A 15037-nucleotide genomic window follows, 5' to 3' on the forward strand; every position below is an offset into this window, starting at 1 on the left:
ATCTATCTATCTATCTATCTATCTATCTATCTATCTATCTATCTATCTATCTATCTATCTATCTATCTATCTATCTATCTATCTGTCTGTCTGTCTGTCTGTCTGTCTGTCTATCATCGATCTGTCTGTCTGTATGTCTATATATCTATCAGCGGTCTGTCTCTCTGTCTGTCTATCTATCAGCGGTCTCTGTCTGTCTGTCTGTCTGTCTGTCTATCATCTGTCTGTCTGTCTGTCTGTCTGTCTGTCTGTCTGTCTGTCTGTCTATCTATCTATCAGCGGTCTCTGTCTGTCTGTCTGTCTGTCTATCATCTGTCTGTCTGTCTGTCTGTCTATCTATCTATCAGCGGTCTGTCCCTCTGTCTGTCTGTCTGTCTGTCTTACTGTCTGTCTGTCTATCTATCTGTCTATCTTTCTATCTATCTATCTGTCTGTCTGTCTGTCTGTCTGTCTGTCTGTCTATCTATCAGCGGTCTCTGTCTGTCTGTCTGTCTGTCCATCATCGGTCTATCTCTCTGTCTGTCTGTCTATCTATCAGCGGTCTGTCTCTCTGTCTGTCTGTCTGTCTGTCCGTCTATCTATCAGCGGTCTGTCTGTCTGTCTGTCTGTCTGTCTGTCTGTCTGTCTGTCTGTCTATCTATCCATCCATCCATCCATACATCTATCCAACTATCTATCTATCTATCTATCTATCTATCTATCTATCTATCTATCTATCTATCTATCTATCTATCTATCTATCTATCTATCTATCTATCTATCTATCTATCTATTTGTTCGTCTTCATGACCCCAGCTGGGAAGCTGCAGGAAGGAAATTGCATACATGCGATTACAACATTGCACAACACCCTGCAAACACACAAAGTTACACACATAAAAAAGAGACATATTTTTCATTTTCTTGTGTCAAGACCATTGATTTTACTGTGCTGCATATGACAGGGCTTGGTTTGTTTGCAGAAAGAAAAAGAGAGAGAGGAGGTAGCTGATAAGAAACTGTGGGATAAAGGTGAAGTTTCATATAGAAATACAGACAGAAGAAGAACAGTTTCACTAAGTCCTACGCAGTGCGAAGGTGAGTTACACTTCACACACAGTTTTATTTATGAATGTTGATTTAAATTTTTTTTTTATATATATATATATATATATATTTACAATACATTAAAGCACATATCAGGGATGCATCATAAAGCACCATATAAACCTTTATTGATCTACTCTGGGAAATATCAGACTAATCACAGTAATTGTTCGTTTTTAGTACATTTATGATGCTTTGGTTTGCTTTCAATTGGTTGGTTTAGTATGTGTTTCAATACTATTTAGACTTATATTCCCAGTTTTCCTAAGATATTAAATGAAATAAGTCTCTCTTCTTCGGTTTGTTTCCCAGAAAGATGAAGTTCCTGGTATTGGCTGTTGTTCTCATGCTGGTCGTGACAGGCGGTGAGTGTGATTATTGATTTCCTGTCATAAATATTAAACTTTACATGCGGAAACATTAAAATTAGCAAATTACAGATTGATATGTATTGCTGTTATTAGTGAATATCGTCTGTAGAATGAAGTATTGAAATAACCTAAACCCAGTAGGGTCTAAAAGTCTGGAAAAACAGTAAATTAAGTTTTAAATTAAGCACTGTACTGTACATCATCTTTATTTAATTATACATTAATTAAACTATTTACATTCTTTGATGTTAAAATTGGTATTGAGATCATCTATTATGCACTGAACATAATCATTCGATGCATATGCTTTGTGTGCTGAAATATGATTGGATAGAGCAACAGAAAATAAGAAATAGTTGAACTTTTGCATATAGCATGAGGGCAGGTTTTGCATTTCTGGTAAAAATATAAAAAACAAATTGTACTGATTATCTTTTTCATATCACTATACATTTCAAGTAAATATAAGAAAATATGCTGAACATCATAAGTAAAAATCCATGCAATGGTCTGAAGTCAAAAGCAGTGTGTGATTATTGATTTCTTGTCATAAAATGGACTTCAGATCATTCATGATGCATGAAAGGTCTGAAATGTCAACATGAGAGCAGCAAAAACGGTTCAAACCACGAGGTCAAAGACTTTTATACATACAGGGTTTATGTCCATGTAAGGGTGCATCTGCACAAATAGGAAATGTGAACTCAAATATTGTCCCGTGTGTTTATAAGGCTCGGCCCTGGACTGCCTGAACTGTGTCCCAGCAAAAGCAGGAGGGGCCTGTGAGGTCACCACCGTAACCTGCCCCTCAGACAAAGACGCATGTGCTGCTGCCAGGTTCCGCAGAAGTCCATGTGAGTGATTAAACCCACTCTGATCACCTTTAGACAATAACTAAGAGCTGCTGCTATTAATGACATGACATTAACAATTTGTTAAATAATTAAATGTCTTGTGTTTGTGGTTTTGTTTGAAACAGACGGTCATTACCAGAAGTGCATGTCCATGTCAGGGTGTGAGATGGTGAAACAGAACGCTTACGTCAACATCAAGTGCTGTCAGAAGGATCTCTGCAACACTTTCGACTGATCTGCCACTGCCATAAATCAGCATGACTCACAAAACAGCTTTCAATATGATACATTACACATGTTTGTTTATAAATGTGCTTTTTTTGTTTAATATATAAAAAAGACAACATTTCAACATTAAATTCTTATTTGTGCAATGTTACAAAAACAGTCTGTTTCAAGGTGGTCATTAATATTAAAATAAACTAAGCATGCTAGCATTTTTGTTGATGATGTGCTTTACTTGCTTTTTACCACATATCATACAAATACATACATTCTCACTTCACAGAAAATTGTTTGTCTGTGAAATATTTTAAAAACATATATACAGTATTACCAATAGCATGCAATAGGAGACTTTTTACAGGTAAAAAAGTGATTGAATCACAAATTAAAATATATTGCAATATTATTAGTGCATATTATTGACATACCAGTTGAATATTACTAAGAAAATACAAAGTCTGGAAATGAACAAAGTTTTAGAATAAAAAAAAAAAAAGTAAAACAAATAAACAACATACATTGATAAATAATCGGCTGTTTATCTCAAATGAACAAAATAATAATAAAACAAGATTTAACATCTTTTAAAGTCATTTTGCTTTTAAAGTAAATGTCTCTTGATTTATGCATTTTTAGATATTTGTATAGAAAAGACAAAATAGAAAGAAAAATCAATTAACATTGGCTTTCAGTGACAGTGCACATAAAAAAATCCCAATAACCAGCCAATTAAATATGATGAACTGCAACTTCTGTTTGTCTGCCATATGAGCTTTACATCACATGTTTGGATTAAATTTTTTGTTACATAATTAATCACTGCTAGATCAAATGACTGTCATCGTTCATTTCATCTTTTCAGCCAGTTAACTAAGCCACGGGCAGAGCTAAATCAAACAGACATTAAAGCCTTGTGCACACACGGACCTTGGACTCAGAAGAAACATCTGCTCGCACTTACTGGAACATTTCTAATTCAGTAAATGCTTGATGAACAGATTCAGACTCTAAACAGCAGAAAAAGTGCTTAATATATCAGAACAAACCTCTTACAGACAAATAATAATATTTCTCTTAGTCTCAAACCTGATATTTATCACCTGTCCCATCGGACTCTTGTGTTCCTCAACTTTAATATTTAACTTACATTAAACTTTTATATTTAGATTTACTCAATATTAAACTTTCCTGCCAGTCCTGATAATCAAAGAAAACATTAGTCATTTTTTATCAGAGTCACTGGAGGAAATACTGTTTAACTGACCTTCCTGTCCTTTGCTTCAGTGTTAGTTTAGTACAAATGAGATAGCAAAAGTTTGTCATTTTATTGTGGGTTTTGTCATATTTATTAGTTATTAGTATTAGTATATTATATATATTTTTAAAAAATATTAATTGAGTTTTATTATTTTTTATTTAGTACATAAAGTACTTTGGCAAAAAAAAAAAGCAGAAATAATAGTTTTTTTTTAAAAAGTTTTATTATTATTATTATTATTATTTAAGTTTGAATTTAAGAAATTGAACAGTTGAAGGGGAAGTAATGTTAACAATCATATTTATTTAGAAAAAGATTAAAGATTAAAGAAAAGGACTGTTGTTTTGCATTTCATTTAAATAAAAATGTAGGTTTTGCTGCCATGATTAACAACATTTTGTTTCCGATTAAGTTACTTACACAATATTACAACGTTCTATTACAACGTTCACATTTAACTAAATGCATTTCTAGCAATTTGTAATTATTTGTGAAATGTACTATTATTTTTCTTAGTGACAATTGTTTCATCTCTAAATTTATTATAGATTTTTACTGAACCTGTTTGAAAAAAATAACACTGAACTCGTGTGCATGTAAATGCATTGTTGGGAAAGAGGAAGACACAACCATAATAGTTTAGTTTGATACCCAAATGTAGAAAATATTTAAGAAAATTTCCGTAATGCAGTGCTTTAAGTGGGCGGTAAGCACTGGTACTCAGTACCACCACTTCCAAATATAGCTCTTGAGTGTACCGCCACCTCTCCATGTGCCCAGAACGTGCTTTTAGCCTACAGGTACTACATTCATTTGGACATCTGTTTTAATAGAGGTTTTAATCCTTTGCCTGCACTGCTGCTTTTCAGAGCACCCATCAAAATGCATGCTTCCTAATTCTTTCTAGTTCAGCGTATGGAGCGTGAATCATTTGAACCAGTTTGGGTGCTCGGAGCGGGTTCGCGAATCATTTGAGTCAGTTCGGGAGTTCGTAGCGGGTTCGCGAATCATTTGAGTCAGTTTGGGGATCGCAAATCATTTGAATCAGTTCGGGAGTTCGTAGCGACTTCGCGGATCATTTGAATCAATTCGTGAGTTCGGAGCGGGTTCACGAATCATTTGAGTCAGTTTGGGGATCGCAAATCATTTGAATCAGATCGGGAGTTCGGAGCGGCTTCGTGGATCATTTGAATCAATTCGAGAGTTTGTAGCAGTTTCGCGAATCATTTTAGTCATTTTGGGAGTTCGGAGCGGGATCGCGAATCATTTGAGTCAGTTTGGGAGTTCGGAGCGGGTTCGCGAATCATTGAGTCAATTTGGGGATCGCAAATCATTTGAATCAGTTTGGGAGTTCGGAGCGGCTTCGCGGATCATTTAAATCAATTCGAGAGTTCGGGTTCGAGAATCATTTGAGTCAGTTCGGGAGTTCGGCGCGGGATCGCGACTCATTTGAATCAGTTCGGGAGTTCGTAGCGGGTTCGCGAATCATTTGAGTCAGTTCGGGAGTTCAAAGCGGGTTCGCGAAACATTTGAGTCGGTTTGGGGATCGCGAATCATTTGAATCAGTTCGGGAGTTCGTAGCGGGTTCGCGAATCATTTGAGTCAGTTTGGAAGTTTGAATGCAGTAATGCAGTAGCTCTTTCTAAGGGTATTTTTTCTAAATCCTTTTGCACATTTTATTTATGTTCAGTAGTTCTTTCTAGCTCAAGCAAATCCACAAACTAATAAAAGGATTTATTATTAAAGTTGCCTGTTGACTGCTGTATATAAAAGCCCTTCAATATAGTTGTTGTTACCTCAGGGGATGAGGGGAGATATAAAAACAAAAAGGAAATAATTTTTTTTTTGGCTATAATAGAGTACCGGCACCTCTTTTGGGCCTCTTAAAGCACTGCCGTAATGGACTTACGCCATATTAAAAACAAGTGTTCTGTAGTAGTAGAACAGGACAGAACAGGATCTTGCTCAAGCACATGATATGAACAGTACTGATGGTCTGAAGCTAATGCATGACTCAAACAAGACCAAACACAGTTGGGAAAATGTTGTGGCATCATTTTAACCCAAAGAACAGGTCTCAAACACTTTGGGAATTTCTGAATTACTGGAAATGATTCAATCCTGAGTACATGACAAGTATATAAAAGACACACACAAGTGCTTGTGAACTTATAATACAGAACGCTCAATCCTGCATTACTTGTGAGGTAAGCTATTAAAACAATACACATGCTATTTGATATTTTCTGTGCTTCTGGTTTTATTAGCCTTATAAAACAGTACAACACAGAACTGCATTGATCTAAGGTCTAGATTTTTGAATCATTACAATTTGACTGGGAAATTTTGCTGGTTTTATCATTTGTCAGACATGCACTAATTATTAACAGATAGCTTGTTTAAAAAAAAAAGACATTCATTTTCTCCTTCTTTCAGCTCTCATCAAGAAAAATAATGAAGACATTGCTGGTGGTCCTCATTCTTGTTCTGGCGTTGAACTACGGTGAGTTTAAAGATGCTATTAAAAGGTTAAACATTAACATGATTCAAAACGTTATTTTTGTAACATTGAGAGACTATTATAGTTATTTGAATATAATCATATATTTTCTGTTGTCATTAGAATTTTATTTAATGTTCTAGTAAATTTGTTGTGTGTTCTGTCATTTTTATTATTAGTTTGTAATTTGTCTATGTCTATGTAGTTTTATTCCAGTTTTAGTTATTTCTGTACATCAAGTTAAACTAAATGAAAATTCAGAAGATTTTTTTAGATATATGTATGACTCTGTGTGTTGCAGGATCTGCACTGAAGTGCAACCACTGCGTTCCTCAGGGGGGCACACGCTGCACACCAACTCAAGAGACCTGTGACTCGGGGAAAGATGCTTGTATCGCAGCCAGATTCAACTTCCCTCCTTGTGAGTTTAACCTTCCTCTGAGGTTCCCACCGTAGAAAAATATTCTAAAATACTAACTTAAATAAAATAAGACTGACATGGACACAAACTGCAGCAGCTGTAATGTGATTCTGTACATTGTAAGCAGATGAATGTTCTATTTGTGATTAGATCAAATCATGAGATGCATAAATGTCAAACATGTTTTGATTTCTGTTTCTTCTAGTCATGGGCTTCCGGAGATGTAGCAGTATGACAGAGTGTCTTATTCTCTCGAGTAACACTGCCATGAAAGCTAAATGCTGCCATTCAGACCTCTGCAATAACATGATCATCATTTAGACTGACGTCTGTCAAACCTTTCCAAGTTTATAATTTTACAGATGTTCAAAAGAGGCTTCACCATTTCCCAACAAAAAATATTATGATTTATAATATGGGTTACTGATGTTTGTGGTTTATTTTAGCGTTTGCAACAGCTGAATGATCGAATCATTGTGGAACATTTAAATAAAACATCAATTATTAAAATGTAAGATTTTTAGTAGATGTACATTTCTGAAATGCTAAAGTGAAATAAAGTTATTGCACAAGCTAAATGGCCATTTCCTTATTCATAACAATTTATAGAATCAAAATACAGATCTTATTGTTTTTATGTGAATAAATACAGGTACACTTCTAGTTTCAACATTTGTTCTTCAGACATCCCCTGGTAAAAACATATCAGCTGTATGCAAAGTGACCTATAGTGCTCGGCCACTGAAAAAGGATTCAACTATGGATCTACAGGTCTGCATTTCTCTGGGATAGACTTATATATGGCCTTAAAGATGAAGATATCCAAAGAAAAGTTTCTTAAGAACCAGAATTAAAAAGGATATTAAGATATATTTAATACTTCTTGAGTTAGAAACACATAAACTATGGGAAAAGAACATGTTTGGCACACAGACAGGAAAGTTAGATGCAGCTGTTTTTATAGAGAGAAACAAGTTATATTTCAGTTTTCAACATTATTTGTTCTCTTTTAAAGAAAAATTCTTAATCTGCAAAATGGCCCACGTTTGGGCCAATATCCCAATATCAGTGAAGAAATGAACCTTATGAACCTTGAAAAATAAGGATACCAAAAAAAAAAGAAGCTTGTCAAGAACCAAAATATAAAAGGCATGCAGCCTTTGGTGGAAAAGTACAAAAAGTGTCACCAGCATGTAATGCACCAAAGGCTGCTGAAGACAACAGATTTTACTAACAGATCCATCCAACTCTGTGTAAAAATAACACAACCATGCTGCCATCTTTTTCTTTTACCCTGTAATTTGGCTCAGGTGAGAATTTTTTTTGTTCTATTTTTCTTAAGGGCAATGAAAGATAATTTAACAATAAATTGTTTAGATGCAAACCATTTCCCACCTCAAAATCAAAACAGTTGTGCATTTTGCATTGTGACATTTGGATGAAAAATTAACAATATTTATTCTAACATTCTTAGTATTATCCTGCAATTTTAAAAAAGAATCCTTTAAAATCACCCAAATAAATGTGATATAATATTTATAATAATATATTATCAGAATCAAAATTAGCTTTATTCGCCAGGTGTGCGCAAACACATAAGGAATTTGTTGTTTTTTTAAAGGTGCTCCTGGTACATACAAACATACATGCATACATACACACACATGATATGATATTCAATATTATAATATTAAATATTATTTCATGTGCTTATAAATACTATATGAATAGAGTATCATCCAAACGATCACTATATATATATATATATATATATATATATATATATATATATATATATATATATATTACTATTATATATACATACATACCGAACTATTTTAAAATGTTTAAAAAAAATATTTTATTAAATAAACAATTTCTAAATACTGAAGCTCAAATGTGCTTAATTTACAATGCCTTTTTTTCTTTCTTTTTTTTTTTTTTAGGCAAACCATACCTGCCACTACATATTGTTGTATTTTGGAAATTGTATAATATCTTGTGACATGACATATTGTTAAAGCCCTAGTCAGAAATCTTATCTAAAGAGTCTAATAATCTGTCATTTAAAGTGTCATAAAAACAATAGTTCATAAATCAGCCTAATAACCGTTGTAGGTTTCCTCCTGATATGTTATATCCGCTGGAGGAGACGTGTGCTATAGAAAAGACACTTGTGTATCGGCAAGATTCACCATCTCTCCCTCTGAGCAAAAGATGTCGCTTTTAAGATGCACAAAAATACGCTTTAGAAAGAATTTGACACAAACAAATGAACAATTACACTTTTATGCTAACTTACTACTAGACTGGTTTGTTTTAAAATTGATTTGTTTTAAATGAAAGGTATATTTGCAGTGATGCTGGATGATAATATGCTTTAAAATGCCAATAAGCCTTATCCAGCTGATTTTGTGCTGCGTAAGTAAACAAATAAAGGTGACATCATTTCCCTAGTACATTGTGCAATGTGACATTTTTTAATGTTTCAAAACAGTATGACGTCACAAAGTATCAATAGAATTTAGCAATTCAGAACTGATAATAAACCTGTCATGTTTACAATAATATAGATGTTTAAAGAGGCTTCACTCTGTCGTATTTACAGATTTTGCCTGACAATAAATATAATGGTTTACAAAAAGATTTGATGATGGTGAATCATTTTATTTAAGTAATTTAAAATTATTATTATTAATTATTATTTTTTACTTTATAAAAAATAAATAGGCCCATGTCGGAACTGTATGCCATCACAAATATTTAATCAGCTGTAAATCACCGAAAGCCTGCAGCTCCCCATCCTGACCACCTGGTGTCGCTCTCCATCACCTCAACCATTCACTGCAATGAAAAAAAAATGTTAAGATAAGTGGTTGAAAATAATTTATTTTAGCTACATTTAAATAAATGTAGTTTTTTTTTTTTTTTTTTTGGGCAGTGCACTGTGACCATTACTGTACACTGAAAAAAAGTAGATGAAAAGTACAGGTGAAACTGCACACATTATGCAGTGTAAGCAAACATTTCTAAGAGTAGCATCCCTTACCATGCCATGTATTACAAATACCTTGGTTCAATTATGGTAAAGTGTAACAAGACCATGGTTCATTTGTGGTTACCATGGTTTAACTATATTACCCATGATTTTTTGGTCTTATTTGCGGTAAAACCATGGTTAATTTTTGTAAGGTATTGTTATTGCATTGCATTGTCAATATGTTGCACATTTAAGTGAATGGCAAACAATTCGGCTACTTTCAGTCTGTATTTCATCTGCAATGTGCACATTTCTATTCTGGACATCTAATATCTGAATGCTTTAGAGCACACAAAGGGCCAAAAATCTGACCTGACTGGTGGACATTGGCTAAAAGTAAATGTTGCATTATATCCAACTATATTATATTAAAACGTACATATATAAATTCACTTTTATTCTCTGATTGCAAAGACCCTGGTTTGGCATATTTTGCTTAAGTAAGAGTTAATAACTGATCACATGCAACAAAAGTATCTTACAAAACATCTACATGGTGATATTTGATTAAATGAAACTCTATTCCGGTCAGGTTTGCGCAAGCACAGTAAATAAGATAACAGAAAACAATGTATCTTTGTTGCTGAACTGGAAAAGACCAGAACAGAACAAAACAAAAATGTTACACAATCACACGGACCACTAAACCAAATAAAAGTGACACTTACTGTATCATCTGAAACTCAAGCCAAGAGCACACAGTGAACAAACACTTGTGTTGTGGTACAAGTTCTTTGGCTGAAATTCAAATCGGAATTTCCAAATTCCTGACAAAGATTCCAGGAAATGAACAGGCAGCATCAGAGTATATAAGGGACAAACACAGGTGTATAGGAACTCACTTCAGCTCAGCTCTGCTTCACACTCAAGGTACGTTTACACAATGTTATACTACCTTCGTTTGTTAAATTACACTGCATTAAGTTTATTCTAAGATTTAGCAGAAAATAAAATGAGTTTCAGACAATGAAGTATAAATGAACAGTGCTTTCTTTATGAAATCACAAACTGTTAGGATCTAAACTCTTATTGTTCTGTTGAAAACTGTTGAGGTGCAGGTCATTTCTCACAGGTCATTTCTCTGATTGTGCATTTTGCATTGTGACATATTTAGATGAGAAATTAACTGTTTTCTCCTAACATTCTCAGTGTTATAATGCAATAAATATAAATATTATAATTTTTTTTGCAATTCAATTATGAGAATCATCCTTTAAAATCAGAAAATGAAACTCAACAAATATTACTGTGCTGTCAATACTTTCTAAAATATATTTTAATCAGAATAAATTATCAAAATGTCACAATGTAAACATCACAGATACTATATATATATATATATATATATATATATATATATATATATATATATATATATATATATACACAGTATATCTAATCATAAATTGAACAAGAAATCACATATATTAAAACAAAATATGATCCAGACCTGTTTTAAAAACAGACATGTTTCAAAATGAATAAAAAATTGTAGTCCAAGCACTGCAGTTTAAAAGAAAAAAATCTGTTTTTTATTTTAGACTTGTATGCTTTCACTGAATACATTTAAAATGTTTTAAATATTTTGTTTTATTAAATAACGTGTTTGTTTTTTTTATTGACACAAATATTAATAATAAAAAAAAACTTCTGGGTTTGCTATTTGATGCACCATTATATCTAATGCTAAGTTAAATTTGTCTGTTGAACACAGTACAATACATTCTGTCTCTATCCACAATACATATTGCTGCATTTATGTATTGCGATATATTGTGACACAATACATTGTTTCAACTGATTAGTTTTCCACTTTATTCAACAGATGATGAAAGTTTTGCTGCTTACTCTTGTTGTTCTCCTGGTGTTGGAGAATGGTAGGTTAATGGTGTCTTATCTAAGTGTGCAAAACAATAATGTGTCATTTAAAGTGTCTTTTTTTAATCAGATTAATGTGTTGTAGGCTCTGCCCTGAAATGTCACAACTGTGTTCCCCGCACACCTGGAGGACGTTGTGTGACCACACAGGAGACGTGCGGCTATAAAAAAGACACCTGTGTATCTGCCAGATTCACAATCTCTCCCTGTGAGTTTCCTATTATTATCACATGTGTGATGAACTTTTCTCAAAAATACAGAAAAGACTTGTACAGAGTCATGTCATGTCAAGATGAACAAAGAAGCTCTTTTTCTCATATATTCTTATTCATTCCTCTAGTTTCTTACTTCCGGAGGTGCATTAGCAAGGCAGACTGCATGATTCTTCAGACAAGCCCCTATATTAAGACCAAGTGCTGTGATACGGACCTGTGCAACACCCCAGTCATTTAAACCCACACAACGCAATGCATATCAAGCCATAGAGGGAAAAAATACCCAGAATGGTAACATTTAAGTAGCACATGTCACACATATGTATATTAGTATAATTATTTACTAATGCAATACCAATTATTGGTTAATGTTGAGTAATAGGATGTTGTACAACATGTAAATTAGTAATAGGGTGATTCTGTAACTGTGGGCACTTTTTCATATATGCACTTCATACTAAAACAAAAAAAGCTAGCATGAACAAAATGCCGCATTAAAGACATGAATTTGCTACAGCTGTGTATCATTTCACATGTGTCTTCAAATCTCTGTGTTTTGTTCGTTTGTCACACAACAGATGCAAAATTAACAAACTGTTCATAAATGACCCTTTACTAATGTTCAGTTGGTCATACAGGTGTTATATGTATAAAAAATAAGAATACTGTGCACTATATAGAGCAGAACTAGTAGGACTCGTATGGTAGCATAACTACTTGATTTACACTCTTGACATTGATTGTTCCATTAAAAACCATTAAACCCATTAATTTTTTTAATTATCTTCACACTAAGAAAATAAAATGGTATTTTAAGAGTTATAAGTGTCAGTGTTTGATATAATATTATGTATTGCCGAGATTGTGCAGTGAATAGTTTAGTTCATGAATGAATCAACAGTTAACCTTACAAGTTTGTTCCATAGGTGGTGGTACTTATTCTTACAAAATAATGGTCTTTCAGCTGTCCTCAAAACAAACATTTTGTACAATGCAATTCACAAATTCACAAATTTGAAAAAAAATTCACAAATTCACAAATTCGTCTAATTCACAAACTAATGACTCTTATGAGCCGGTTCATTGTAGTGAATCAATAAAAATAAAATAAACCTTCCCGGTGTACCAGTCAAATCTTATTAGCCACTTTTAATAAATAGTTCAACAGGACTAACTGTTTGTTTGACTCAATAACAATTCCCTATAAATAGAAAGCATCAACATAGAGAGCTTTCTTTTAAATGTAAGCAAAATGCATCAAGAAAAATGTAGGCCTATCAATACCCAGCCCTAATTATAATATCAGCAATATCTTTTCAAAATCCAATTAATTTATAATATTGTGATATGGTAATGAAAAATAACAAATACTCTCACAAATTTATGAGCACGAATCTTTCCTGATTCGTGATCCCGCTCCGAACTCCCAAACTGATTCAAATGATTTGCGATCCCCAAACTGACTCAAATGATTCGCGAACCCGCTTTGAACTCCCAAACTGACTCAAATGATTCGCGAACCCGCTACGAACTTCCGAACCGATTCAAATGATTCGTGATCCCGCTCCGAACTCCCGAACTGATTCAAATGATATGCGATCCCCAAACTGACTCAAATGATTCGCGAACCCACTACGAACTCCCGAACCGATTCAAATGATTCGTGATCCCGCTCCGAACTCCCGAACTGATTCAAATGATTTGCGATCCCCAAACTGACTCAAATGATTCGTGAACCCGCTTTGAACTACCGAACTGACTCAAATGATTCGCGAACCCGCTGCGAACTCTCGAATTGATTCAAATGATCCGCGAAGCCGCTCCCGAACTCTCGAACTGATTCAAATGATTCGCGAACCCGCCTCGAACTCCCAAACTGACTCAAATTATTCGCGATCCCGCTCCGAACTCCCAAACTGACTCAAATTATTTGCGATCCCCATAACTGACTCAAATGATTCGCGATCCCGCTGCGAAGTCCCGAACTGATTCAAATGATTTGCGATCCCCAATCTGACTCAAATGATTCGCGAACCCACTTTGAACTCCCTAACTGACTCAAATGATTCGCGAACCCGCTCCGAACTGATTCAAATGGTTTGCGATCCCAAAACTGACTCAAATGATTTGCGAACCTTGTTTTTATAATAAATTGACATATTGATAACACTGAACCTTTCATAATGCTTTTAATTACATGTTGATGCATACTGTATGCATTAGTGTGTGTGGTGGTGCTTATGGGGTATGGTCACTTATTCCTTATATGTTTGAAATGTTTGTTATAACTGTTTCAAATGACATTGATTGCATGAGATTAAGTTTGTAAATGATAGCCTGTGTTCTTTTGTAGTGTGCACATATATTTATCATCAAACTTTGATAACTGTGACTAAATTCAGTATATATACGCCTGCCATATGTTGCCACCCCTCAAAAATTCCTGCCCCCTTCTCGCCTCCCCATCAATATTTTTTCTAGATCCGCCCCTGTATATATATATATATATATATATATATATATATATATATATATATATATATATATATATATATATATATATATATATATATATATATATATATATATATATATATATATATATATACTGTTGTATACTGCACACTTCTGGGTTTTACTGCAGGCCATTCTATGCAAACATAAAATTCACATAGTGTACTTGCTATATACTGTAGATCTAGTAAAAGTAACATGAATTGGATCACTGATACTGAACCCAAAACTGTCCTTTGAGAGCAGGCCTTTAGAGCAGTAAATGGCTCATGCCTCTAGAGGGCCCTCCATATTTACTGTCAATGTTTCTCCTGGACAGTCAGTTTGGGCTTGTTTGGGGATGGTAACCCTCATCACGCGAACCTTCAACATCCACTCAAACCCCACCCTTGATAGTTAAGCTAATTCAGGTTAATTAATATTGTGCTTGGGTGGGTCAGATTGTGAAATCAGAGAAACACTGAAAGTTGTTGAGTTGATGAATCAGATTGAATTACACCGCTCATGTTGATACATTTCCTAACAGCTTTTTTCTCAACAGATTTTTGTTCAGATAAGAATGAACAAGACGCACCTTCATATATTTCATCCTGATGAGACATTTTGACGTGACTGCTTATTTATTTTCCACTATGAAGTCATAGCTTATGTTCTTTCGCACTTTCCATACTGTAT

The 15037-nt window shown here is 33.9% G+C and overlaps 3 protein-coding genes across 3 annotated transcripts; all 3 read left to right on the forward strand.

Annotated features, from left to right (window-relative positions):
• The first annotated feature begins 897 nt into the window (after window positions 1–897).
• Window positions 898–2748, forward strand: LOC113112803 (CD59 glycoprotein-like). Its single transcript, XM_026278673.1, has 4 exons — window positions 898–1077; window positions 1399–1451; window positions 2189–2311; window positions 2437–2748. The coding sequence occupies exons 2-4, from the start codon at window positions 1403–1405 to the stop codon at window positions 2544–2546; spliced, it is 282 nt and encodes a 93-aa protein (XP_026134458.1). The 5' UTR covers window positions 898–1077; window positions 1399–1402; the 3' UTR covers window positions 2547–2748.
• A 3164-nt stretch (window positions 2749–5912) lies between these two features.
• LOC113112798 (CD59 glycoprotein-like) lies at window positions 5913–7134 on the forward strand. The gene is made up of 4 exons (XM_026278660.1): window positions 5913–6001; window positions 6231–6297; window positions 6596–6715; window positions 6921–7134. Exons 2-4 carry the CDS (start codon window positions 6249–6251, stop codon window positions 7034–7036), a joined length of 285 nt encoding a protein of 94 aa, XP_026134445.1. The 5' UTR covers window positions 5913–6001; window positions 6231–6248; the 3' UTR covers window positions 7037–7134.
• A 3382-nt stretch (window positions 7135–10516) lies between these two features.
• On the forward strand, window positions 10517–12670 carry LOC113112811 (lymphocyte antigen 6F-like). Its single transcript, XM_026278687.1, has 4 exons — window positions 10517–10625; window positions 11581–11632; window positions 11719–11841; window positions 11974–12670. Exons 2-4 carry the CDS (start codon window positions 11581–11583, stop codon window positions 12084–12086), a joined length of 288 nt encoding a protein of 95 aa, XP_026134472.1. The 5' UTR covers window positions 10517–10625; the 3' UTR covers window positions 12087–12670.
• The last annotated feature ends 2367 nt before the right edge of the window (window positions 12671–15037 follow it).

The sequence above is a fragment of the Carassius auratus genome, chromosome 2, assembly GCF_003368295.1.
Source record: "Carassius auratus strain Wakin chromosome 2, ASM336829v1, whole genome shotgun sequence".
In the NCBI taxonomy this organism is placed as follows: Eukaryota; Metazoa; Chordata; class Actinopteri; order Cypriniformes; family Cyprinidae; genus Carassius; species Carassius auratus.